The sequence below is a fragment of the Hemiscyllium ocellatum genome, chromosome 8, assembly GCF_020745735.1.
Source record: "Hemiscyllium ocellatum isolate sHemOce1 chromosome 8, sHemOce1.pat.X.cur, whole genome shotgun sequence".
In the NCBI taxonomy this organism is placed as follows: Eukaryota; Metazoa; Chordata; class Chondrichthyes; order Orectolobiformes; family Hemiscylliidae; genus Hemiscyllium; species Hemiscyllium ocellatum.
This window is the reverse complement of record NC_083408.1, coordinates 68,364,946-68,389,720: the sequence shown is the minus strand read 5'-3', so window position 1 is coordinate 68,389,720 and position 24,775 is coordinate 68,364,946. Positions and strand designations below refer to the sequence as shown.

General features: G+C 41.4%; 1 protein-coding gene across 2 annotated transcripts in view; it reads right to left on the bottom strand.

Moving 5' to 3' along the window:
• The window catches only part of gch1 (GTP cyclohydrolase 1), a 42,495-nt gene extending 23,445 nt beyond the window's left edge, over positions 1–19,050 (bottom strand). For both annotated transcript variants that reach the window (XM_060828432.1, XM_060828433.1), the window contains exon 1: positions 18,470–19,050. In XM_060828432.1, the coding sequence (XP_060684415.1) occupies positions 18,470–18,806 (337 nt within the window). In that variant the 5' untranslated portion in view covers positions 18,807–19,050. The remainder of the gene's footprint in view (positions 1–18,469) is intronic.
• Between the last annotated feature and the right edge of the window lie 5,725 nt (positions 19,051–24,775).

Here is a 24,775-nt window from a genome sequence, read left to right as displayed (position 1 = left end):
GGCCACATTTGGATCACTGCGTACACTTCTGGTTGCCCTGCTATAGGAAGGATGTCATTGAACTGGAAAGGGTGAAAAATAATTTATAAAATGTTACTGAAACTGGAAGGTTTGAGTTATAAGGAGAGGCTGGATAGCTTGGAACTTTTTTTCCCCTTGGAATGTAGGAGGCTGAGGTTATAAAGGTTTGTAAAATCATGACGGGCAAATTAAGCTGAGTAGCCAAGGTCTTTTCCCCAAGGTAAGGGAGTCCAAAACTAGAGAGTACAAATTTAAGGTGAGAGGGGAAAGATTTAAAAGAGGTAACTTTTTTATATACAGGGCAGTGCATAAATGGAATGGCAAAGGGGAGTACAATTGCAACCTTTAAAAGGCATTTGGACAGGTACATGGATAGGAAAGGTTTAGAGGGATATGGGCCAAATGCTGGCTAACTAGTTCAACTTAGAAAACCTGGTTGGCATGGACAAGTTATCTAAAAGATCCATTTCCATGCTGCATGACTCTATCCTGGCACTGAGGGTGGTTCAAAAGAGCTTCATTAGACTCATTCCTGAGATGAAAGTGTTGACTAATCAACAACACTAAATAGGTTGTTGTTAGAGTTTAGAAGAATGAAAGGTGATCTAATTGAAACATAAAAGATTGAGGGGGCTTGACAGGTTGGATGAGGAGTTGAAACATGAGGCGCTGGAAAAGCAGGTTGGATGAGGAGATGCTTCCACTCATGGGGAATCTTGAACAAAGGGATTTAGTTACAAAGGAAGGCGACAACTGAGATGTAAAGGAATTTCTTCTCCCATAGGGTAGCAATTGTCTAGAATTCTCAACATCAAAGAGATGTGGAAGCTAGGGCAGTGATAATATTCAGAGGAGGTAAAATTGTGAAATAATGACAGAAAATGCTAGAGAACGTCAACAGATCTGGCAGCATCTATGGAGAGGGAAACAGAGTTCACGTTTCAAGTGCGGTATGACTCTTCATAACATCCATAGAATTTTGAAATATCAGGAATTGACAGTAATGCGGAGCTGACATCACAGGGGAGTTGAGGTGTGGGACAAATCAGCCACGATCGCGTAGAATGGACTTGAGGAGCTGATCGGCCTACTCCTGTGTTTTTAAATTTATTTGACATTCCTGTATTACACTAAAAGAGAGCTTTAGCAAAGCTTCCTGTTCCCCTAAGTATTTTGAGAAAGACCAAAATCCTGAACAAGAGCTGGATCTTTCTCCTTTAAGTCGGTTTGAACTAAATGAACACATTTTGTAATATTCAATTATCAGATCTGCCAATTATCAATATTTTGGATTATTCATGTTTAATACATTTGAATGCCTTTTCACCAAAATAATATTGCAATTATTATTCTTCCCTTCCATTTTTGCAACAACGAATACACCATTTGTTGCTCAAGCTATCAAAGCGAGTAGGATGTTAATTTCCTGTCTGTAATCCATGATCTATGGCTGTAATCATTAGAATTCAAGGTGCACATCTCTTTGTTGTTAACTTCAAACAAAACGCCTACACTGGATTTGCTGGCTATGTAGGTTGCATTTGAAAAAAGAGTGCACACACGTAGCTGTAAGCGCAATGTTTTAAAATATTGCTTACTATTGCTTCAGTGCTTACTGAAGAGTGTATCAGAAATATTCACATGTTCTGACTTCCACTTACTTCAAATTTAATTGTAAACCTGTGTGGTAATTTTCAAAATGTATTCTTCTGTGAGACCTGGATGTTGCTAGCTAAATCATCATTTGTTGATGTAGTGGTGAGCCCCTTCTTAACTATCTACAGTCTATGTAGTGTAGGTACACCAGTGTTATTAGGAAGGGAATTCCAGGATTTTAAACCAGTGACAATGAAGAACAGCAATACATTTCCAAGTCACCATGGTATTGTTGAAGGGGAAATTGCAGGTGGTGAATTTCCCATGCGAAAGCTGCCTTTGCTTTCCTTTAGACAGTAGGGATTGTGAGTTTTGTAGAGACTCTTGAGGATGACTTGAAAAGTTGCTGCAGTGAATCTCGAAAAAGTTATACATTGCAGCCACTAACTGTATGGTGTGTGACAATGTCCCCTCTAGGCTGCAAGGCTGCACAGCTGCTAGGAAGCTCAATACACATTGGTCAATGTGTTGATATGTAGTTTCCAATTCCAGAACCTATTGCCGTGCATGAAACCTGGAGGCCTATGAAAAGTTACACAGAACATTGATGGAGGATGTGAATGTTTAAGGTGGAGTAGGGAGGGAAAGAACATGGGGAGCATTCAACACAGCAATGCATAACGAAAGAGGATAAGGCTCAGGGTCTCCACCTTTACATGGCAATTGGCTGAATTGAAAATAAAAATCAAATGTGACATGATAGGAAAACCTCAGGTTCATTGGTTATTGAGAAAGCATCGTCATGGAGGGTCAATAAATAACTGAAGATTGGGGAAAACGTATATCCTAAAAATAAACAACTAGTTAACATTAAGCTAGAAATACATGCTAAACAAGATTAACTTTGATTCACATAAGACTGGGTAAACCTGATCAACATTAATACTGAGGAGGATGAAGTCCTGAAGTGTGTGGAATATGGGTTTCTTATTTCTTTTTCACATCCACGTCTAATAACCTGATCTGAAAACTCTAGTCACAATTTCATTGCTAGGACAAATTCCACTAAAGCAGCTGAGTGTGAGGCAAACCATAACATTTTAAAATTAAACAATGCACAACATTTTTTTTTCAAAAAGCCAGTTTTTCCTAATTGCCTCATGTTGACAGATACTTCAAATTCTAGCAACAGATCTTTGCCAAAAACAAACTGTACACCAATTTCTTCTTGCAATATGTCTATAAGATTTTTAAATACAATAGCAAAAGCAACCTGACAAAACATTATTCTCCCTCCCACGCCACTTCAGTGGCACAAATAAGTATAAAGTATGTTTGATTCTTTGTAAACCTAATTGTGTAACTGAAAAATTAGGTTTGCTGAAAATGGACAGCTTTTCATTTTGTACTCATCAGGATAATTCAGAATAAATACCATGGTAAAAGGAAAATAAAATGTTATGCTGAATGAGAAGAGATTACTGATTATTAATTAGTCTTCTTTCAGCAATACTCAAGTACTGCACAACCAAATAACTAACAGGAATATACTTCTTGCAATACTTTGAATTAATGGTTAGATGACCAAACAGATTATTCACATTTTTACTTTCATTAGAGGGTATAAACTACAGATTCATTTTTGCATCCTTCTTGCAGCTAATAACAAAAAGACTCATTTGTCGCTATAGAATATCAGCTTTGGTAATAGCCAGTAACATAATTTCAAAGCTATTAGGAAATTTATAATGTGACAATTTCTGCAACATATCCTTTTCATGAACAGAATTTCATTCAGCAATAGATATGAAACAGCAAACATAGTGACATCACATCTTTCAAGAAATTGAGATTACATTTGACTTTACGGTCTGTTTTCAGGAACTGCATCACAAAAGACAATATGTTGATATGGCAACTGTCTGGTTTGCTGCAAACATCTCAGTGTACACCCAGGTGATAGAAAAACCTAATATAACAAAGCAATAAGAGTAGCTTATCAACAGTATTGTGAAATGAGGGAAAACTACATGAAAGATATTAAACAAAACACGTCATTGAGTACAACTTGGTGATAAAACAGTACACATTTTCTTGTACTCCAAAAAAAGTATTACTCTAAAACACATAATCTTCTACATTAAAATCTCTCCAGTTGCAAGATTTTCAATATTTCTTAAGATGTACTGTGCCCCCCTCAATCAGAAAGCAATTCATGGTAAAATGGAAGAAAACAAATCTGCTGAGGTTCAGTGGATAAACACCAGTTGCAAACACAAAAAGGATTGCAAGCAGGTGCTGAGTTATATTTTGAGAGAGGTCAGTGAGTGATTGCTAATTAATTTTCACTTGGAAATGTGAGCAAAGGTCAGCCAATATTTGTAAAACTGCCACAGGATGAAAAGCAGAGGTTGTGGATCATGCAAGGGGGATATATTCTTATATGCAAATAAATCAGAGCATTTGTAGTTATGAAAAGCATAACATAATCAATTAACTTAATATAATCATTGTATAATGTAAATAGTGTGCAGTGCAGGAAAATTGAGAATACAGGAAGTCCACTTCTGCAGAGAATGGGTTTGTGTTGAGTGGAAATGCCAAAGTGAGAAACAGACATATGAACAAAAAAAAACTGCACATAAAAGTGCATTGGAGACTGTTCGGAGAATGTTTACCAGATTGATTCCTGGAATAAATGGCTTGTCTTACAAGGAAAGGTTGGACAAGCTGAGCTTGTTTCCACTGCAGTTTAGAAGTCTGAGAGGTGACTTGATTGAAGTGTTTCAGATCCTAGATAGCGATGACAAGGTAGATTTTGAAATGATGTTTTGTTGATCAGGACAAAAGTAGGGGGCACTGCAATAAAACCAGGGGTTGCCCTTTTAGAGCTGAGCTGAGGAGAAATGTATACTCAGATGGTTGTTTAATTTGAAACGCTCTGCCTCAGAGGATGGTGGAGACAGGGTCATTGCATACTTTTAAAGCAGAGGTCAACAGATTCTTGTTAGGCAAAGGAATCGAAGGCTATTGGGAATAGATGAGAAGGTGGAATTTGAAATACAAACATATTAGCTGTGATCTTCTTGAATAGTGGAGCATGCTGAAAAGGCCGAATGATCCAATCTTATTCCGTATGGTCATACAGGAAAAAGACACTGAGAATCAGAAAGTGGATGAGGAAGCTTATTTAAGCGCATGGCAAAGACAGAACAAGAAATATCACGCTTTTTTTTTAAAAAATGAGAAGGTGAATGTGTGAAAAGAAGATAACAGAAAACAGGAGAGCAAAGGAGCAAGAGATAGTGCGTGCACAGATAGTATTCGTGTTTCCACTCACTCCCATAGGAACAGGAGAAAGCTACTGGGCTTCCAATCTTTTTTTAACTCCCATCTAGCTCCCTTAATTTCATAACTTTTTAAAAAACACTTTGTCAAACAATATCTATGAAATAACTTTGATGACTAGTTTCAACAGCTTTTTGGGAAAAAAATTTGAATTCCACAAAGGCTTGAGTGAAGTAGAGTCCTCTGTTATAACTTGGATGACTTAGCTTGAATCTAAAGGTCATACTTGTACAACCGTGTTCTGGACTCGAAGAGAACAAATAGTTTCTCTCTTTCTAGCGTTTCAACTCGTTGAATTATTTTTGTTTTTAAAATCGGCTTTTAGTTCTTTAGCACAGACCATGGGGAATACCACTGGTCGCATTTTGATAATTTGATTTTGAGGCATATTCCCTTGCTAATTCCCTATCCTTGTCACGAATTGTTCCTAATTACATGTCATGTTAGCTAACAGTCTCCTTTGTAGAATCTCATCAAATCCCTTCTGGAAGTTTACATAGCCAGTGTTCAAACAATCTTTTATCTAACACATTAGATACCTCAATTTAAAAACATCAATTAGATTTATTAAACATGGCTTGCCCTTTACAAATTCATGCTGGTGCTCTTCAGTTTATATTTCTCTGTGAGACATAAAAGCCAAAATGATACCAATGTGCATGGAGAGTAATGTTCAAAAGGATTAATATACATAGAACATAGAAAAGTACAGCACAGAACAGGGCCTTCGGCCCATGATGTTGTGCCGAGGATTATTCCTAATCTAAAATAAAGTTACCTAACCTATGCTCCTCTCAATTCACTGCTGTCGACGTGCATATCCAGCAGTCACTTAAATTCCCTAATGACTCTGCTTCCACCACCATCACTGGCAATGCATTCACAACACTCTGCGTAAAGAACCTACCTCTGACATCTCCTCTATACCTTCCTCCTAATATCTTAAAACTATGACCCCTCGTCCCAGTCAATCCTGCTCTGGGGAAAAGTCTCTGGCTACTGACTCTCTCCATGCCTCTCATTACCTTGTATACCTCGATCAGGTCACCTCTTTTCCTCCTTCTCTCCAGAGAGAAAGGTCCAAACTTAGTCAACCTCTCTTAGTAAGACAAGCCCTCCAGTCCAGGCAGCATCCTGGTAAGCCTTCTTTGCAACTTATCCAAAGCCTCTATCTTTCCTATAATAAGGCGACCAGAACTGGACACAATATTCCAAGTATGGTCTCACCAGGGATTGTACAGCTGCAGCAAAACCTTACGGTTCTTAAGCTCGATCCCAATGTTAATGAAAGCCAAAACACCATATGCTTTCTTAACATCCCTATGCACTTGTGTGGCAACTTGAGGGATCTATGCACTTGAACACCAAGATCCCTCTGTTCCTTCACACTGCCAAGAATCTTGTCTTTAATCCTATATTCAGCATTCAAGTTCGACCTTCCAAAATGCATCACTTTGCATTTATCCAGGTTGAACTCCATCTGCCATTTCTCAGCCCAGGTCTGCATCCTGTCTACTGCACTGCAGTCTGCAATACTATCAACGGCATCTCCAACCTTTGTGTCATTTGCAAATTTACTAACCCACCCCTTAACCTCCTCATCCAAGTCATTTATAAAAACTGCAAAAAGCAGAGGCAAAGGAACAGAGCCCTGTGGGACACCACTCACACTGACCTCCAGGCAGAATATTTTTCATCTACAACCACTCTCTGCCTTCTGCCAGCCAACCAATTCTGAATCTAGATAGCCAAATATCCCTACATTCCATACCTCCTGACTTTATGAATGAGCCTACCATGGGGAACCTTATCAAATGCCTTGCTGAAGTCCATATATACCACATTCACTCTTCGACCTTCGTCAATCTGTCTCGTCACCTCCTCAAAGAACTCAACAGGGTTTGTGAGGCATGACTTGCCCCTCACAAAGCCATGCTGACTGCCTTTAATAACATTATGCTTTTCCAAACAGTCATAAATCTTATCCCCCAGAATTCTTTCCAAAACCTTGCTGATCACAGAGTTAAGACTGACTGTTCTGTAATTGCCAGGGATTTCCCTATTTCCCTTCTTGAAAAGAGGAACAACATTTGCCTCCCTCCAATCCTCCGGTATGATTCCTGTGGAGAGTGACGCGGCAAAGATCTTTGCCGGTGGCTTAGCAACCTCCTTTCTCACTTCCCAGAGCAACCTAGGATAAATCTGGTCTGGCCCTGGGGACTTATCAATCTTTGTTTGCCAAAATTTCCAACACATAACTTCATCAATCTTGATCTGATCAAGCCTGTTTCCCAGCTCCTCAAAGTTCTCATTCACAACAAAGTCCCTTTCCTTACTGAAAACCAAAACAAAACAAAAAATTCATTTAGGGCTTCCCCATCTGCTCAGACTCCACGCACAAGTTCGCTACGCTATCCCTGACTGGCCCTATCTTCTCCTGATCATTCTCTTATTCCTCATGTATGAGTAAAATGCCTTTGGGTGCTCCTTAATCCTTCCTGCAAGCCTTATTCATGCCCCCTCCTGGCTCTCTTTAGTCCATTTCTGAGCTCCTTTCTAGCAAGCCTGTAATCCTCTAAAGCTGTGCTAGACCCTTGCTTCCTCCACCTTTATGTAATCTGCCTTCTTCCTTTTGAAGAGAAGCTCCTCTGTTCTTGTTATCCAAGGCTCCTTAATCTTACCCCTTCTTGCCTGTCTCAGAGGAACAAATTTGTCCATTACTTACAACAACTGCTCCTTAAACTGTCTCCACATGTCTGTGCCCTTTTCTATGGAATAATTGCTCTCAATCTGTACTTCCCGACTCCTGTCTGATAGCATCATAATTTCCTTCTCCCCAATTAAATATCTTCCCTTGGTAACTGCTCCTTTCCCTCTCCAAGGCTATGGTAAATGTGAGGCAGTTGCGGTCACTATCACCAAAGTGTTCTCCTATGGCGAGATCTGACACCTGTCCTGGCTTATTGCCGAGCACCAAATCGAAAATGGCCTCTCCCGTCATCGCCTGTCTACATACTGAATAAGGAAACTCTCCTGAACACCCCTGACAAAAATGGCTCCATCCAAACCATCTGCACTAAGGAGGTTCTAGTCAACATTGGGAAAGTTGAAGTGACCCATAACAACCCTGCTACATCTGCATTTTTCCAAAATTTGCCGGCCTAGGAGTTCTTCAATCTCCCTACTGCTATTAGGGAGTGTGTAGAAAACCCCCAAGGAGGTGGTTGCTCCCTTGCTGTTCCTAACTTCCACCCATACTGACTCAATAGACAAACCTTCCTCAACAACTTTCGTTTCTGTAGCTGTGGTGCACTCTCTGATTAGCAATGCTACACACCCTCGTCTTTTTTTCCACCCCCCACATTTAAACCCTGGAACATCTAGCAACCATTCGTGACCCTGTGAAACCTACGTCACTGTTATGGCCACAACATCATAGTCCCAAGTACTGATCCATGCTCTAAGTTCATCACTCTTATTTTTGACACTCCTTGAGTCAAAGCAGACACACTTTAACTGATCCCTTGCTTGATACATGTATGATATGTGCCAAGAAGAACTTTACAACGGAATCAAGTGAAAAGCTCTAAAAATTTCATATCAATCATTGGATATAATCTCAGCACTAATAATTTGACTAAATAACCCAGAAGTTTTAAACATTTATTTACTATTATTCATTTTCATTAGTAAATATACCTTTACAAGTTGATTGGATCATCACCAGTATTATGTTCAGACTCTGGAATTTTGTTTTGATCCCTAAAAACGTAGGAATGACTTTTCACAAGAGGTAAAAGGAAAAATTACATTTTTTAGGCCAAACATCATGAAGTTGACTTTTACACTAGATATACTTTTCCACAGTAGCTTCTATAGATCAAAGTGTACAAGATGATGTCCAAAAAAAAATCTGCCTTAGCTTTAAAAGTGCTTACTGAAGTAGCATCAACTACTTCACTGGATAGGGAATTCCATAAATTCACAACCTCTGGGTAAATAAGTTCCTTCTCAATTTAGTCCTAAATCTGCTCCCTCTAATCTTGAGGCCATGCCCTCTTGTTCTATCTTATCTATTCCCTTCCTAACTTTATATATTTCTATAAGATTTCCGCCCTCCCACTCCCACCCCCCCCCATTCTTCTGCATTCCAACAAATCTCCTCATATGCCGACACCCTCAACTCCAGAATCAACCTAGTGAACCTTCTCTGCACCCCCTCCAGTGTCAGTACATCCTTTGTCAAGTAAGGAAACCAGATTTAGTTTATTGTGTGAATGAAACTATGTGCCCATAAGAATATGAAAATGATGACCCAGATGGTGGGTCTTACTCCTCTGATCCTAAACTGTTCCGTCTACAATTCTATATGTTGTCATGGAGAATAGTACTTCAGACACTTCTCAGCATTAACCTTTGACCCTTACACAACATGTGCCTCCCACGGTTTCTCTAACCTCCACCCCCAACTATTTCTACACTTATGTACATAATTTCTCTGACTAGTTCACAATTTCTTATGCCTCCATTGGTCCATTGTAATATCTGAAGCATCTTTAACCTCATGAATAGGTTGGCTGTCCTTTACAAACAGGCTGTATTTTTTTCACCATCCTCAAAGTCTGAAATTTCTTTTCTCAAATGTGTCCAGAATCCATGGACATTGGTTGAACCGTAAGTAATTAAAAAGGCAAATAGAATTTTAGCCTTTTATTATTACAGAGTTAGAGTTAGAAAATAGCGAAGTCTTCTTAAGTCATGTACCTGGAATAGTGTGTACAATTTTGGACCCCATCTTTAAACAAAAGGATGTAAACAAAAAACCTTTTTATAAATAAAACAAAGTTTTCCCTTGCTCACTAGAATTTTTAAACTTTACTCGAGAGCCTCCAGTGTCTGTCCACTCTCCGGCTGAACACTGACCTGGGGACACTACAAAATATCAGCACCCGATAAAATCTATAACTGCTTCGGTGCAACTTGTGCTTCAACTCTATGGAGTTCCAAATTTATTTTATTCTGTACTGCATCTCTTACCAGTCTGAAATGCTTTTTAGAATTGATTGTAGTTCCTGCCTCATTGAATCTTGCCATTAACCTCTCTCCGGTAGAGTTTGCAAATGTTCAGCAGCAGCCCAGAGGTCTATGGGTGAGTTAGGGTTCAATATAATGCCAATGAGTTTGAATAGGTTTCCAAATCCAACATTTCCTGGGTACTCATTAAGGTTAAGTGAGCCAGAATTCTGGGAACTCCCAAAGTTTAAAAGGAGATTTTTGGAGCCTTTTGGAGACGCAGGGGAATAGTCCATCAGTTTTCAAAATCCAGGGCAATTGTCTCGGTCAGCTGAGTCAGAAAATCCACAGCGATCAACATGCAACCCCTGTCTACCTGGCAGAAACAACCATCCGGCTTCCAGAATTTGAGTCAACATTTCCAGTAAGTGAACATAATGCTTCCCCTTTCTGCTCTTTCGAATTCAAGTTATTTTGAAATCTCGTACAATTAGTCACTCATAGATGGAGATGAAGTTACAGAAGTAAATTCAAGAGCACATGTAGTTTGAGCTTGAACACAATTATATAACAGAACTATTGTATAAGCAGTGTCAATGGACACATACCTTTAACTGAATAGCAAGGTATTAAGTAACTGCATTTGTTTTAAAATCATAAATACAATTGCATGTTTCGCAAGCAAACTAAGAGCTGCAGGAGATACCAGATGGAAAATATATTGCAAGCTTGCATTATATTCTTATGGTAGAAGATATTAGCAAGTACATATGTTGCATTTAAATTTATTTATGATATTTAAGTCACTATAATGAGCACCTTGGCTCAAGTAGATGATTCCCCACCCCCCCCCAGGAAATGAAATGAAATAGATTTTAAGCTAAAAATTTGGGTTGGGGGGGGTTTACACGTTGAAATGTTAAAAACGACCCCTGTTAGAAAACCAACACAATCCCTTTCATTTACACATCTCAACAATGTTCTTTTAAAGACCTGTGGGAATACCAGATCTGTAAATTCTCAAATCCGGAGTGTCAGAGGCCTGGGAACAGCAGGTACTGAAGACTCACATGCAAGGAAGCCTTTGAAATACTGAATCAGGACAGTTGCCTTCTTGTCCACATCAAAGCTTTGATTGTTGGCCGGTTCCGTTAATGCTGTTTCAGCACTTTGGAGGGATTGTCAACATTTGGAGGTGATTTCTGCTACCTCACAAAGCTCACCTTTTTCCAGGTTAAAAAGGTCATTACTGACAATCTGCAGTCTACTAAAACAAGAATTCTTAGCCAAGTGGACATGCACCGCCAATAATCGAGGTCTCCATAAACTCTGAATTTCTTTTGTCTTCAAATCCTTCTAGGAACCTGCTGACCTCTTCAGGATTTCATATCAAGATGACAGGATTCCAACTTCTCTCCAGATGAAGGCACAAAATGAGAAGGATATCACTCTTTACTGACTACTTAGTCACAGATCCTAGAGGTCAGGGTGCACATGAGTGACCAAGGTACTCATACTCAAAAAGTGAGGTGCTGGAAAAGCACAGCAGGACAGGAGGCATCCAAGGAGCAGGAGAGTTGACATTTTGGGAATAAGCCCTTCATCAGAAAAGCGGTAGGGAGAGGGGGGCAAGGGGCCTGAGATAAATGAGAGGGGGGGGGGGGAAAGGTAGTTTGGAAAGCGATAGGTAGATGAAGATTGGGGGGGGAATGATGGTGATAGATCAGAGCAGAGGGTAGAGTGGATAGATGGGAAGGAAGATGGACAAGTAGGACTGTTCAAGAAGGTGGTACCAAGTTGGAGGATGGGATAAGGTGGGAGGGGGGGAAATGAGGAAACTGGTGAAATTGACATGGATGTCATGTGGTTGATGGGCCCCAATGCGAAGATGAGGCATTCATCTTCCAGGTGTCGGGCGGCTTGGATTTGGTGGTGAGGGGGCCCAGGACTTGCATGCCCCTGGCAGAGTGGGAAGGGGGTGGAGTTTAAAGTGGTTGGCCATAAAGCGGTGGGGTTGTTAGGTGCGTATGTCCCGGAAATATTCTCTGAACTGTTCAACAAGGTGACATCCTCCCCAATGTAGATGAGACCAAATTGAGAGCAATGGACACAGTAGATAGATTGTTTGGACGTGCAGGAAAGTCTCTGTTGCATGTAGAAGGATCCTTTGGGGTCTTGGATGGAGGTGAGGGGGGAGAAAAGTTTTACACCTCTTGCCGTGGCAGGGAAGGTACTCACAGATAATCCATGAATATTTATTGATTGAAAATGATCCAGAATGCTTTCATGCATACCTGTGCAAAATATTCTGAAAGCTGCCATGATGTCTTCACAATGCATTATTCACATTCCCCTCCAATTTTTACTCTTCAAACCTCCATAAGATGGCTTCTTGGAGATACATCCTTTGTGCATAGCCTGTACGTGAGAACTCTTCTCAAAATTTGTTTACAGATTATGGCCCATCTCAAATTGCCCTCAAGAAAGTGGTGATCAGCTGTCTGCTTTGAACTACTGTACTGCTATTCTTGTGGGAGTATTCATACCCACAGTGCTCTTTGAAAGGAACTTCTGTGTTTTGACCCAGTAACAGTGGCTGAACAACAATATAGTCCCAAGTCAGGCTGGTTAATGGCTTGGAAGGGAATTTGCAGGTAGTGGTGTTTCCATGTATCTGCTGTCCTTTTCCTTATCGAAGTCCGAGGTTGCTGCCGAATGAGTCTTGGTGAGTTGCTGAATTGCATGTTATGATGGTACGCGTTGTTACCACTGGGCATCAGTGATGGAGGAATTGGATATTATTACTTTTAGGAATAAGAGAGCAGAATTTTCTTAAAGGTGCGTAAGTTGTACAACATTAAAGTCAGAGGCTCTGTTGCATTCATACAACATGGAGTCAGCATCCAAGTACAGCAAGAATTAAAAACCAACGCATCGTTTGCTTTTTATTGTTTGTAGGACAAGTATGTCACATTGCTGCGATTGTAGAGGACTTTGGTAAAACCATACCTGAAACAGTGTGCAAATTTGATCTGAATATTTAAACAAGATTGTATGAATGGAGGCAGTACAGGGATGTCCCACTTGATTGATTCCTGGGGTAAAAGAATTGTGCTATGGTGGAGGGCCAAGTAAATAGAATGTGTATACTTTAGAATTTAGAATAAAATGTGGGCTCGATGAAACATATAAGAATCGGAGGGGACCTGACAGGTCAGACATAGGCTATTTGTTGCTAGTTGGGGGATCTAGAAGATGGGATCAAAGTCTCAGGATAAGGCACTGATCACTTAGCAATGAGGCAAGAAGAAATCCTTTCACTCAGTTAGAAGTCTTTGGAATTCTCTACTCTAGAGATTTGTGGATACTCCCTCGATGATTTTAAGGCCGAGTTTTGATCTCAATAAAAGGAGAGATGGAAAGTGGACAGCCCACTGACCAAAATCTAGACATAATGGCACTTCTACTCAAAGCTGCTACCTGTAATCTAAATTGCCTGCCTGATATCTCCATACGCCACACAAACCATCACACCACACTTGCAATACTGAAACAGATCCAAATAGGACAAAACTTTGGCCGAGAAACCACAAGGATATGGAAACTACCTTGGTTAGTCTTTTAACGAAGTGGCTCAAGAATGTTGTATTTCACCCATGAGGGATGTTCTATCTCAGAACAAAAATATAAGCCCAAATTACTACTTGACACATCACATACACTTTTGACAAAAGTAAACAAGGCCTGCATACTTAATAGTGCATCCAAAGATCAGAAGTACACAGTTAACTATTATTATAATAGTTAACGATACATATATAATAACCAGCTCTGGATAAAACAGGACATTCAAGTTTAACTTTAGTTATTAAAAAGCCAAGGGACGAAGGTTTCTAAAAATAGATCATCATCTGTTTAATTCCTGAAATCCACTTTACTCTACCTTTCCACTCAGCTATCCTGCAGTTATAATTATAGTTCCTCTGGAACATAAGAGTCATGGAGATGAACAGCATGGAAACAGACCCTTTGGTCCATGCTGACCAGATATCCCAACCCAATCTAGTCCCATTTGCCAGCACCCGGCCCATATCCCTTCAAACCCTTCCTATTCATATACCCATCCAAATGCCTCTTAAATATTGCAATTTTACCAGCCTCCACCACTTCCCCTGACAGCTCATTCCATACCTGTACCACCCTCTGTGCCCCTTAGGTCTCTTTTATATCTTTCCCCTCTCACCCTAAACCTAAGCTGTCTAGTTCTGGACTCCCCAACCCCAGGGAAAAGACTTTGTCTATTTACCCAATCTATGTCCCGCATAATTTTGTAAACCTCTATAAGGTCACCCCTCGGCCTCCAACGCTCCAGGGAAAATAGCCCCAGCCTATTCAGCCTCTCCCTGAAGCTCAAATCCTCCAACTCTGGCAACATCCTTGTAAATCTTTTCTGAACCCTTTCATGTTTCTCAACATCTTTCTGACAGGAAGGAGACCAGAATTGCACGCAATATTCCAAAGGTGGCCTAACCAATGTCCTGTACAGCTGCAACATGACCTCCCAACTTCTGTACTCAATACTCTGACCAATAAAGGAAAGCATACCAAACTCCTTCTTCACTATCCTATCTACCTGCGACTCCACTTTCAAGGAGCTATGAACTTGCACTCCAAGGTCTCCCTAGGACCTTACCATTAAATGTATAAGTCCTGCTAAGATTTGCTTTCTCAAAATGCAGCACCTCGCATTTATTGGAATTAAACTCCATTTGCCACTTCTCAGCCCATTGGCCCATCTGGTCAAGATCCTGAGGTAACTCTCTTCACTGTCCACTACACCTCTAACTCTGGTGTCATCTGCAAACTTACTAACTGTACCTCTTATGCTCGCATCCAAATCATTTATGTAAATGACAAAAAGTAGAGGACCCAGCACTGATCCTTGTGGCACTCCACTGGTCACAGGCCTCCAGTCTGAAAAACAAGCTCCACTACCACCCTCTGTCTTCTACCTTTGAGCCAGTTCTATATCCAAATGGCTAGTTCTCCCTGCATTCTGTGAGATCTAACCTTGCTAACCAGTCTCTGAGGGAACCATGTCGAACGCCTTTCTGAAATCCATTTACATCAAATCTACAGCTCTGCCCTCATCAATCCTTTGTTACTTCCTCAAAAAACTCAATCAAGTTTGTGAGACATGATTTCCCATGCACAAAACCACGTTGACTATGCCCTTTTTGCCCTCCTGATTTCCCTCTTAAGTATACTCCTATTTCCTTTATACTCTAAGGATTTACTCGATCTATCCTGTCTATACCTGACATATGCTTCCTTCTTTTTTTTAAACCAAATCCTTAATTTCATTAGTCATCCAGCATTCCCTATACCTACCAGCCTTCCCTTTCACCCTGACAGGAATATAATTTCTCTGGATTCTCGTTATCTTATTTCTGAAGGCTTCTCATTTTCCAGCCGTCCCTTTGCCTGCAAACATCTGCCCCCAATCAACTTTCAAATGTTCTTGCCTAATACCGTCAAAATTTGCCGAACTCCAATTTAGAACTTCAACTTTTAGATCTGGTCTATCCTTTTCCATCACTATTTTAAAACTAATAGAGTTATGGTTGCCGGCCCCAAAGTGCTCCCCCACTGACACCTCAATCACTTGCCCTGCCTTATTTCCCAAGAGTAGGTCAAGTTTTGCACCTTCTCTAGTAGGTATATCCACATACTGAATCAGAAAATTGTCTTGTACGGACTTAACAAATTCCTCTCCATCTAAACACTTAACACTATGGCAGTCCCAGTCGATGTTTGGAAAGTTACAATCCCCTACCATAACTACCCTATTCTTACAGATAGCTGAGATCTCCTTACAAGTATGTTTCTCAATATCCCTCTGACTATGGGGGGGGGGGGTCTATAATACAATCACAATAAGGTGATCATCCCTTTCTTATTTCTCAGTTCCACCCTAATAACTTCCTTGGATGTATTTCTGGGAATATCCTCCCTCAGTACAGCTGTAATGCTAACCCTTACCAAAAATACCCCTCTCCCTCCTCTCTTGCCTCCCTTTCTATCCTTCTTGTATCATTTGTATCCAGGATACGTCAGTTAAAGACTGCAATTTGTGCACTCATCAGTCTGAGAGGGCACTTTGTGCAACATCAGTCCAGGAGTGCACTTTCTGCAACATCAGTCCGAAAGGGCACTTTGTGCAACATCAGTCCACGAGTGAACATTGCTGCTAATCCTGTCCATCCCTGAGCCACGTTTCTGTAATTGCTATGATATCCCAGTCCCATGTTCCTAACCCTGCCCCGAGTTCATCTGCCTTCCCTGTTAGGCCTCTTGCATTGAAATAAATGCAAGGTTAAAACAATGACTGCAGATGCTGGAAACCAGATTCTGGATCAGTGGTGCTGCAAGAGCACAACAGTTCAGGCAGCATCCAAGGTGCAGCGAAATCAGTTTAATTTATTAGTCCTACCTTGTCCCTGCCTGCCCTGACTTTGACTCGCTTCTGTTCTCAACTGTACCAGTCTCAGATTGATCTCTTGCCTCACTATCTCCCTGGGTCCTCCCCCCACTTTATTAGTTTAAATCCTCCCGAACAGCTCTAGCAAATTTCCCTGCCAGTATATTAGTCCCTTCCAATTTAGGTGCAATCCGTCCTGGTACAGGTCACTTCTACCCCAAAAGAGATTCCAATGATCCAAAAATGTGAATCCTTCTCCCATACACCAGCTCCTAAGCCATGCATTTCTGCTCTATCCTCCTATTCCTACCCTCACTAGCTTGTAGCACCAGGAGTAATCCAGATATCACTACTCTCCAGGACCTCCTTTTTACATTTCTGCCTAACTCTCTGAAACCTCCCTTCAGAATCTCAACCTTTTCCCTTCCTATGTCGCTGGTTCCAATGTGGACAATGACCTCTTGCTGGCCCCTCTCCCCTGTGAGAACATTCTGCACCCTCTCTGAGGCATCCTTGATCCTGGTACCAGGGAAGCAACACACCATTCTGCTTTATCACTGCTAGCCACAGAAACGTCTGTCTGTACCTTGGACTAGAGAATCCCCTAACACAATTGATCTCTTGGAACCCGACATACCCCTCATTGCATTAGAGCCAGTCTCAATACCAGAAACTTGGCTGTTTGTGCTTCGTGCCGCTGAGAATCCATCACCCCCTACATTTTCCAAAACAGCATATAGTGCAAGTAAGAAATCAATGAGATATTGAAGATACAGGTGCAGTTAATGTATTCCAACAAAAAGGTTAGTTTTGATGAGTCATGCTAGGCACAAAAGCATAAACGCATTGGGCAAATGTGAAATTCAAAATTTGCTTGCAATTTGAATCACTATGGATGCAAAAGCATGGAAATCAAGCTCTCTTACATGGGGACATGGCATGTATGACCACCTGAATGATAATCTGTATTTTACATAATTGATTGAAATAGGAAAGATTGTATTTTATTTCAAAACAGCAACTTCAAACTCTTAAATATCAAAAAGATCAGGTTGTCTTAGAACTGTGTCTGGTTATTTCTCTACAGAAGTGTAACACTGTTCAAGAATTGCTGAAGAATTACTGGAAATGGCCTCATTTTCCATAAAGCTTCATTGATTTCCACTTTCAGTACAAAGGTCTTTGCAGATTTGCTTTCACGTTGTCACTTTGATTCAGCAGACGGTGAGGGGACTACAAGCTGAAACAAACCTGAATAGCGGACAGGGTTACTACTGCGTATGCTTAATGCCATTGACTAAATTCAAAAGGTTTGACAACAATAGGTGTCCTATTAGGGACACTCAATTACTGGCATTATTTCAAAGAATGGGCTTTTAAAAGTCATGCATCAAACTGATGGCCCCTTAGTTTAGTGGATTCTGAATATCAGGGGCACACGCATTGAACTGTAGAATACGAACGCACTGGCACTTCAGGTAAGCTTTAGGGAGGCAGGAACACATCCCTCTTTGCCCCCCATCCTCTCTCCCCACAGATCAAACGTTGAACATGGCTACACTGATAACATTCTGGGTCTTTAATGTTTTAGTTAATGTTTCCTTACCCTCTTGGCTGAAATCGATGGTGCAAGTAGGGGAACGGGGAATTAACAAATCTGTTTTAACCTGATTGTAGAGAGAGAGAGATTTCACTGGGGCGCCGCCGATCAACCTTCTAGTGAGAAATAACCCACAGCTGTAGAGAAACCAAAATAAATTGGGATTTCCTATTTCCCACAAATTAAGAATGTATCTATCAACAGCAGAGATATCAATTCCAAACCATCCCAAAACGAAAAGGTTTTTATTTCCCCAACAAAAATCAAACATTGTTATTAAGACAGCCACCGGGAAACTCCCGAAACATTTGAAGTTGTCACTCACGGAGCGGAAGAGGAAGAAAAAAAAATAAAAGTTTTAAGAAGGTGGATGGAGAGGAGCCCCCGTCTTCCATGTCACCTGGGTTTACCTGATATCTTTTCCTGGTAACCTTTGGTAAAGAACTGCATGGCAGTGGCGGCTCTCCACGGCGTTTTGAGGAGACCCTGTCGCTCTGGGTCCTCGCCAAGTCCCTTCAGGATCGAGGAATAGGCGGCTTCCAGACTCGGCAGGTTCAGCTGGTTGTCCTCGATGCTGCGGGTCCGCTCCTCCTGCCACTGAGCCGCCGCTCCTCGCTGCCACTCCGAGTGCCCATTCACCCAGGCGCCGGTAACAGCCCCACTAGGCATGGGCATCTTGACCGAAGTGGTACCGCCACTCAGCCCCTCGGCCTTGCCCCCTTTAACTAAGGGTTTTCCGTAATCCATTGGGTAGGGAGCAGCAGCAGCAGACGGGCAGGCGAAGAGACAAAGTAGTATGTGTGTGTGTGTGTGTGAACAGGTGTCTGGTCATTCAAACACAAACCAGTTTCCGGCTCCTTTCCATACAGGGAGAGCTGGACTGGCACCCAATCATTGGCTGTAGGGAAATCCACGCAGAGGTGCGTCATTCACATTCATTGAGAATTATCTGGGATCAGCTTCAAGTGTCCAGATCAGAACAGACAACCCAGTCTCAGTGACAGTGACAGAAACACTCTCAGTGACAGACAGACAGAACCTGGGAACAGTCAGCCCAGCCCCATCCATGTTACGTACGACTAGCTGCTAGTGTGTCATCAAACTATTAGCTAACTTCGGAATTTTCGCTCTCCATTTCACAATTAAAGTTGTTCCCAGAACTTGGTACGTTGGTAAAAACCGAAAGAACGGAAATGAGAAACACAGTAGGCAGGCCTGGCAGCATCTGTGGGGCGAAATTAGTTAACGTTTCTGGTCTCAGCGTTCTGAATTTTATGTTGATATCGGATTTCTTTCGTCTATTTTACAAACAGATGCTCTGTCCTGTGACAACTTACTTTACTAAGCACCTTTAAATGCTTGAAGTATCCTCAAAACACTTCAGAGGGAACTTTATCAAACCACACTAGCAGCTATTTGGTTAAATAACCAAACATTTGCTGAGGAAGTTGCTGGGCTAATGGTCATATCATAGGACTAATGACTCAAGGCAAAATGGCTCAGGACATGGGTTCACACCCCATCAGGGCAGAGGTGAAAGTTAAATTCACTTTTTAAAAATATTGCCTTAAAAGGCAATTATGTAAGCACTGTTGTTTAATCAGCCGACATTTCCGCCACCTCCAAAAAGACCACACCACCAGGGATATATTTCCCTCCCCACCCTTCCGCAAAGACTGTTCCCTCCGTGACTACCTGGTCAGGTCCACGCCTCCTCCTATAACCCACCCTCCCATCCTGGCACTTTCCCTTGCCACCGCAGGAACTGTAAAACCTGCGCCCTCACCTCTATCCAAGGCTCTAAAGGAGCCTTCCACATCCATCAAAGTTTTACCTGCACATCCACTAATATCATTTATTGTATCCCTTGCTCCCGATGCGGTCTCCTCTACCTTGGGGAGACTGGGCACCTCCTAGCAGAGCGCTTTAGGGAACATCTCCAAGACACCCGCACCAATCAACCACATCGCCCCGTGGCCCAACATTTCAACTCCCCCTCCGAGGACATGGAGGTCCTGGGCCTCCTTCACCGCCATTCCCTCACCACCAGATGCCTGGAGGAAGAACGCCTCATCTTCCGCCTCGGAACATTTCAACCCCAGGGCATCAATGTGAACTTCAACAGCTTCCTTATTTCCCCTTCCCCCACTTCACCCTAGTTTCAAACTTCCAGCTCAGCACTGTCCCCATGACTTGTCCAGAATTGTCCAACCTGCCTATCTCCTTTTGCACCTATCCACTCCACCCTCTCCTCCCTGACCTATCACCTTCATCTCCTCCCCCATTCACCCATTGTACTATGCTACTCTCTCCCCACCCCACCCTCCCCTAGCTTATCTCTGCACGCTTCAGGCTCACTGCCTTTATTCCTGATGAAGGGCTTTTGCCCAAAACGTCGATTTCGCTGCTCGTTGGATGCTGCCTGATCTGCTGTGCTCTTCCAGCACCATTAATCCAGAATCTGGTTTCCAGCATCTGTAGTCATTGTTTTTACCTCGCTGATTTTAACCCTACTGCGAATCCTCTTGCAAGGATGCCTGCCTTGAAGAAGTTTTCCTCCTCTCTCTACAAGAATCTCGGAGTCCCTCTCCCACTGCAACTCCCAGGTCATTTCCTCTGCCCTGAAACTCTTCAACCATGTCGTTTAATGTAAATACCTGTCTGTTTCACTTTTCTGCAGCAGAAAGTTTGCTAGATCGACAGCAGTGGTTGATTCTTACATTTTTAAAAAAGGCAAAAGTTACATTTGTATAAAAGTGGCCTTAGCAGAATGTTAACTGATCTCTAAAAGGAAACCCATAACAGAATCATTGCAGACAGAATCAAAACACTAATCTTTTCTGTTACAATCGCTGCAGCATTTAAAAATGGAATGATTCCAGTCACTAAAATAACAAAGATGACCAAATGATCTGTAAAAAAAAAAGAAATATTTAAGAAAGCTTGACCTACTTTTTACATTTGAAAATTTCAGTGCTCCATAACATATGCATTGGCCAATAATAAAACTGTATGGTTTTATTATCATCTTTCTGTTCAGGAGTTTCAGTGAAGTATTATCACGGGACATAGAGAAAGTCTAGGGCCTTGGGTTCAAATTCTGCCACTGCCGTTGGTGGAATTTGAATTCAATAAAAAAATCTGGAACTAACAATCTAATAATGGCTATTAAAACGTGGGCGGCGCGGTAGCACAGCAGTTAGCACTGCTGCCTCACAGCGCCCAAGACCCGGGTTCAATTCCTGACTCAGGCGACTGACTGTGTGGAGTTTGCACGTTCTCCCCATGTCTGCGTGAGCACCCTCCGGGTGCTCTGGTTTCCTCCCACAGTCCAAAGATGTGCAGGCCAGGTGAATTGGCCATGCTAAATTGCCCGTAGTGTTGGGTATGGGCGGGTTGTGCTTCGGCGGGTCGGTGTGGACTTGTTGGGCTGAAGGGCCTGTTTCTACACTGTAAGTAATCTAAAAAAAAGCAGCATGTTAGATAGGTATTAACATCTTATTTTTGATGTTTAAGATAGGAGGAATATTAAATAGAATCGTCAAATGGTTGCAGCACAGGAGGCGGCCACTCAGCCAGTCATGTCCATATCAGTCTCTGCAAGACTAACTTATCATCAGTTATATTTTATTTAGATCATTATTTAATTATCTTTGAATATCTTACTTGATTTTGCCTTCATCACCCTCTGAGGTAGTATATACCAGATACTAACTGCTCACTTCATATAAAAGCTTTTGGCATTGATTTTTTTTTGCCAATAACCCTAAATCGATGTCTTCTGATTTTTAATCCCTTCTGCCAGAGAGAGTAGTTTCTCCCTATTCACTTTGTCCAGAGTCCTTTTGGTTTTGAAAATCACAATCCAATCTCCTTTCAACCCTCTCTTGAAGGAGAACAGACCCAACTCTTTCAAGCAATGCACTTGACTGAAATTCCTCATCCCAAGAAGCATTTTTGTTAATCTGGAACCTGCAACTCCCTAACAGCATTGGGTGTGCCAAGTCTCCATGCTGTGTCACAGTTCAAGATGACAGCATCCTGTGGCGGCATGGTGGCTCAGTGGTTAGCATGCTGCCTAAACGCCAAGGATCCAGGTTCAATTCTAACCTCAGGTGACTGTCTATCTGTGTACAGTTTGCACATTCTCCCTGTGCCTGTGTGGGTTTTCTCTGGGTGCTCCGGTTTCCCACACTCCAAAGGTGTGCGAGTAAAGATGTAGATTAGGTGGATTGGCTATGCTGAAATTGTCCATGTTCAGGGATGTATAGGCTAGGAGGATTAGCCAGGGTAGATGTGGGGTTATGGGGTTTTGGGTCTGGGTGGGATATTCTTTGGAGGACTCAGTGGGCCAAACGGCCTCCTTTCACATTGGAGAGGTTCTGTGATTCAATGACATTGATTCTTGAGCAGCTAAGGATAGACAATAATTGCTGACCTAGCCAGTAATGCACATATTTTGTGAATAAATTAAACAAAGCACTTCATGAAATATCAAAAGGGAAAATATGGCAATTCTTCACATGCATATCATGCATATTAATGAGTACAAAGTTATCCTTCAGACGTTCAAAACCTTAAAATAAAATAATGTTTACTTTAGTTGTGTATTTGGGTGGGGAGAGTGACACCTGATGTTCAAATGACAATTCAGGGTTTATACATTTATTCTAGATATTGGATCTTCCACCCAGTTAGAAAAAATGGATAATGATGATGATGACGATGACGACAATGCCCGAACTACTGTTGCACAAACTGCACCAACAGTTGTAGGATACTCTGGACAAGTGCCAACACCACAACAAAAACCTTTTCAACCTTGTTCCACTCCCTGTTACCTCCAGCATAGGTTTATGGTAAGCTCAAGTACCCTTGCTTTTAATTTTTTTCATATTCTGCCTTAAAGGTGAAATACACAGATAAGTCATCACATTATCTTAGAAATTATTACACTTTATAGATTTTACAAGAAAATATTGCACACTTATCTCAAATATTATGCTGAAGTACTTTGAAATTTGATTTATGACAGCAGCTGCTTTATGAATATTTCAGAAACAGCAATAAAACGAAGGAGCAGTTCATTTTGGTGAACTGGTGGGCGGCACGGTGGCACAGTGGTTAGCACTGCTGCCTCACAGCGCCTGAGACCCAGGTTCATTTCCCGACTCAGGCGACTGACTGTGTGGAGTTTACACATTCTCCCAGTGTCTGCGTGGGTTTCCTCCGGGTGCTCCGGTTTCCTCCCACAGTCCAAAGATGTGCGGGTCAGGTGCATTGGCCATGCTAAATTGCCCGTAGTGTTAGGTAGGGGTATGGGTGGGTTGCGCTTCGGCGGGTCGGTGTGAACTTGTTGGGCCGAAGGGCCTGTTTCCACACTGTAAGTCTAATCTAATCTAATCTAATCTAATCTAAAACCATTTTCAATTGTCAGGAAAAACCCATCTGGTTCACTAATGTCATTTAGGGAAGGAAACTGCTATCCTTACCTGACCTGGTAAGACCCACCACAATGTGATTGACTCTAATCAACCCTCAGGACAATTAGGGTTGGGCAATGAATGAATAAAAATAAATTCAGTTGTAATTTTCTGACTTCTTTTCTGACTGGCGAACATAACATGTAAACAAAAGGAATTGTCATGTAACATTATTTACTGTAATAGTTTCCTACATTCAAGGAAGAAATGATTACCTAATTTCCTAATCTAAGTTCAGAAGACGATATATGAAGTGAATACATCCTGTGTAATAGGAGTTACCATTGCAAGACATTTCCTGTACTTTTCAGTTTGGTACCTAACACATGTTAAGCCTTTTTAAAAAGTCTTGATAAAATTTGTACACATTTCTTCCACTGAAAATACTTGGCTCTTACTGGCCTTCACGTTAACTGCAATTTGATTAAAGCACAAATTGGATTTTACAAATCTCAATCCAACTACAATGAATTACTAATTAGCAATTCAGTTGCAACTGCTATGCTATTTCATCTTCTGTGAAGAAACACTGGACTCTGATTGGCACAGCCCTACACGCAACATATTAGAGATGGGAATCCTGATATTACCACTTCACAAAACACCAACATCAATAGCAGATAAAAACACTACAGATGGCAGTTGCTACTACTTTTTTCTCAATTTTGGCACAACCGCATATACACAAAATGGTGCATGAACTGCATTTTTATTAAAATAGCTGGATCAGTCCCCTTTTTAGTTTTTAATGTTACAATTTAAAACTATCAGTAGCAAAGTTTTAATCTGAAACACAACAAAGGTTCATTTATTATGCAACCATTGCTGAAAGCTATTAAGTTTTTAAAAAGTGTGATCTACAATACAATAAAGGTTAAAAGTAGTTATGGGTAAAAGATATGTATAAAGATGAAAATCTGTCAGTCAGTCAGTCTGTTCCCCATTGAAAGCCGTTACTTGATTTAAGATCCTCTTTCCAAGGTGAAGGAGTTGGACAGCCTAACTTCAATTCAGCAGCTATAATAGTTTCTTCTGGTTGGAGATTTCTCCTATAAGAGGACTGAGCAGATCTGGTTCTGGGCAGTTCTGAAAAGTTCTTTATCATGCTTTTGCAGCACTGTAGCATGTTGTCTTCAGTAGCTTGGTTCAGTCTAGCTGCCTTTTAACATGCTTTTTTCTCCAACTCCCCGTCAAGAACCCCCACCCCTCTCTCCATGAAGGAATGTTTCAGAA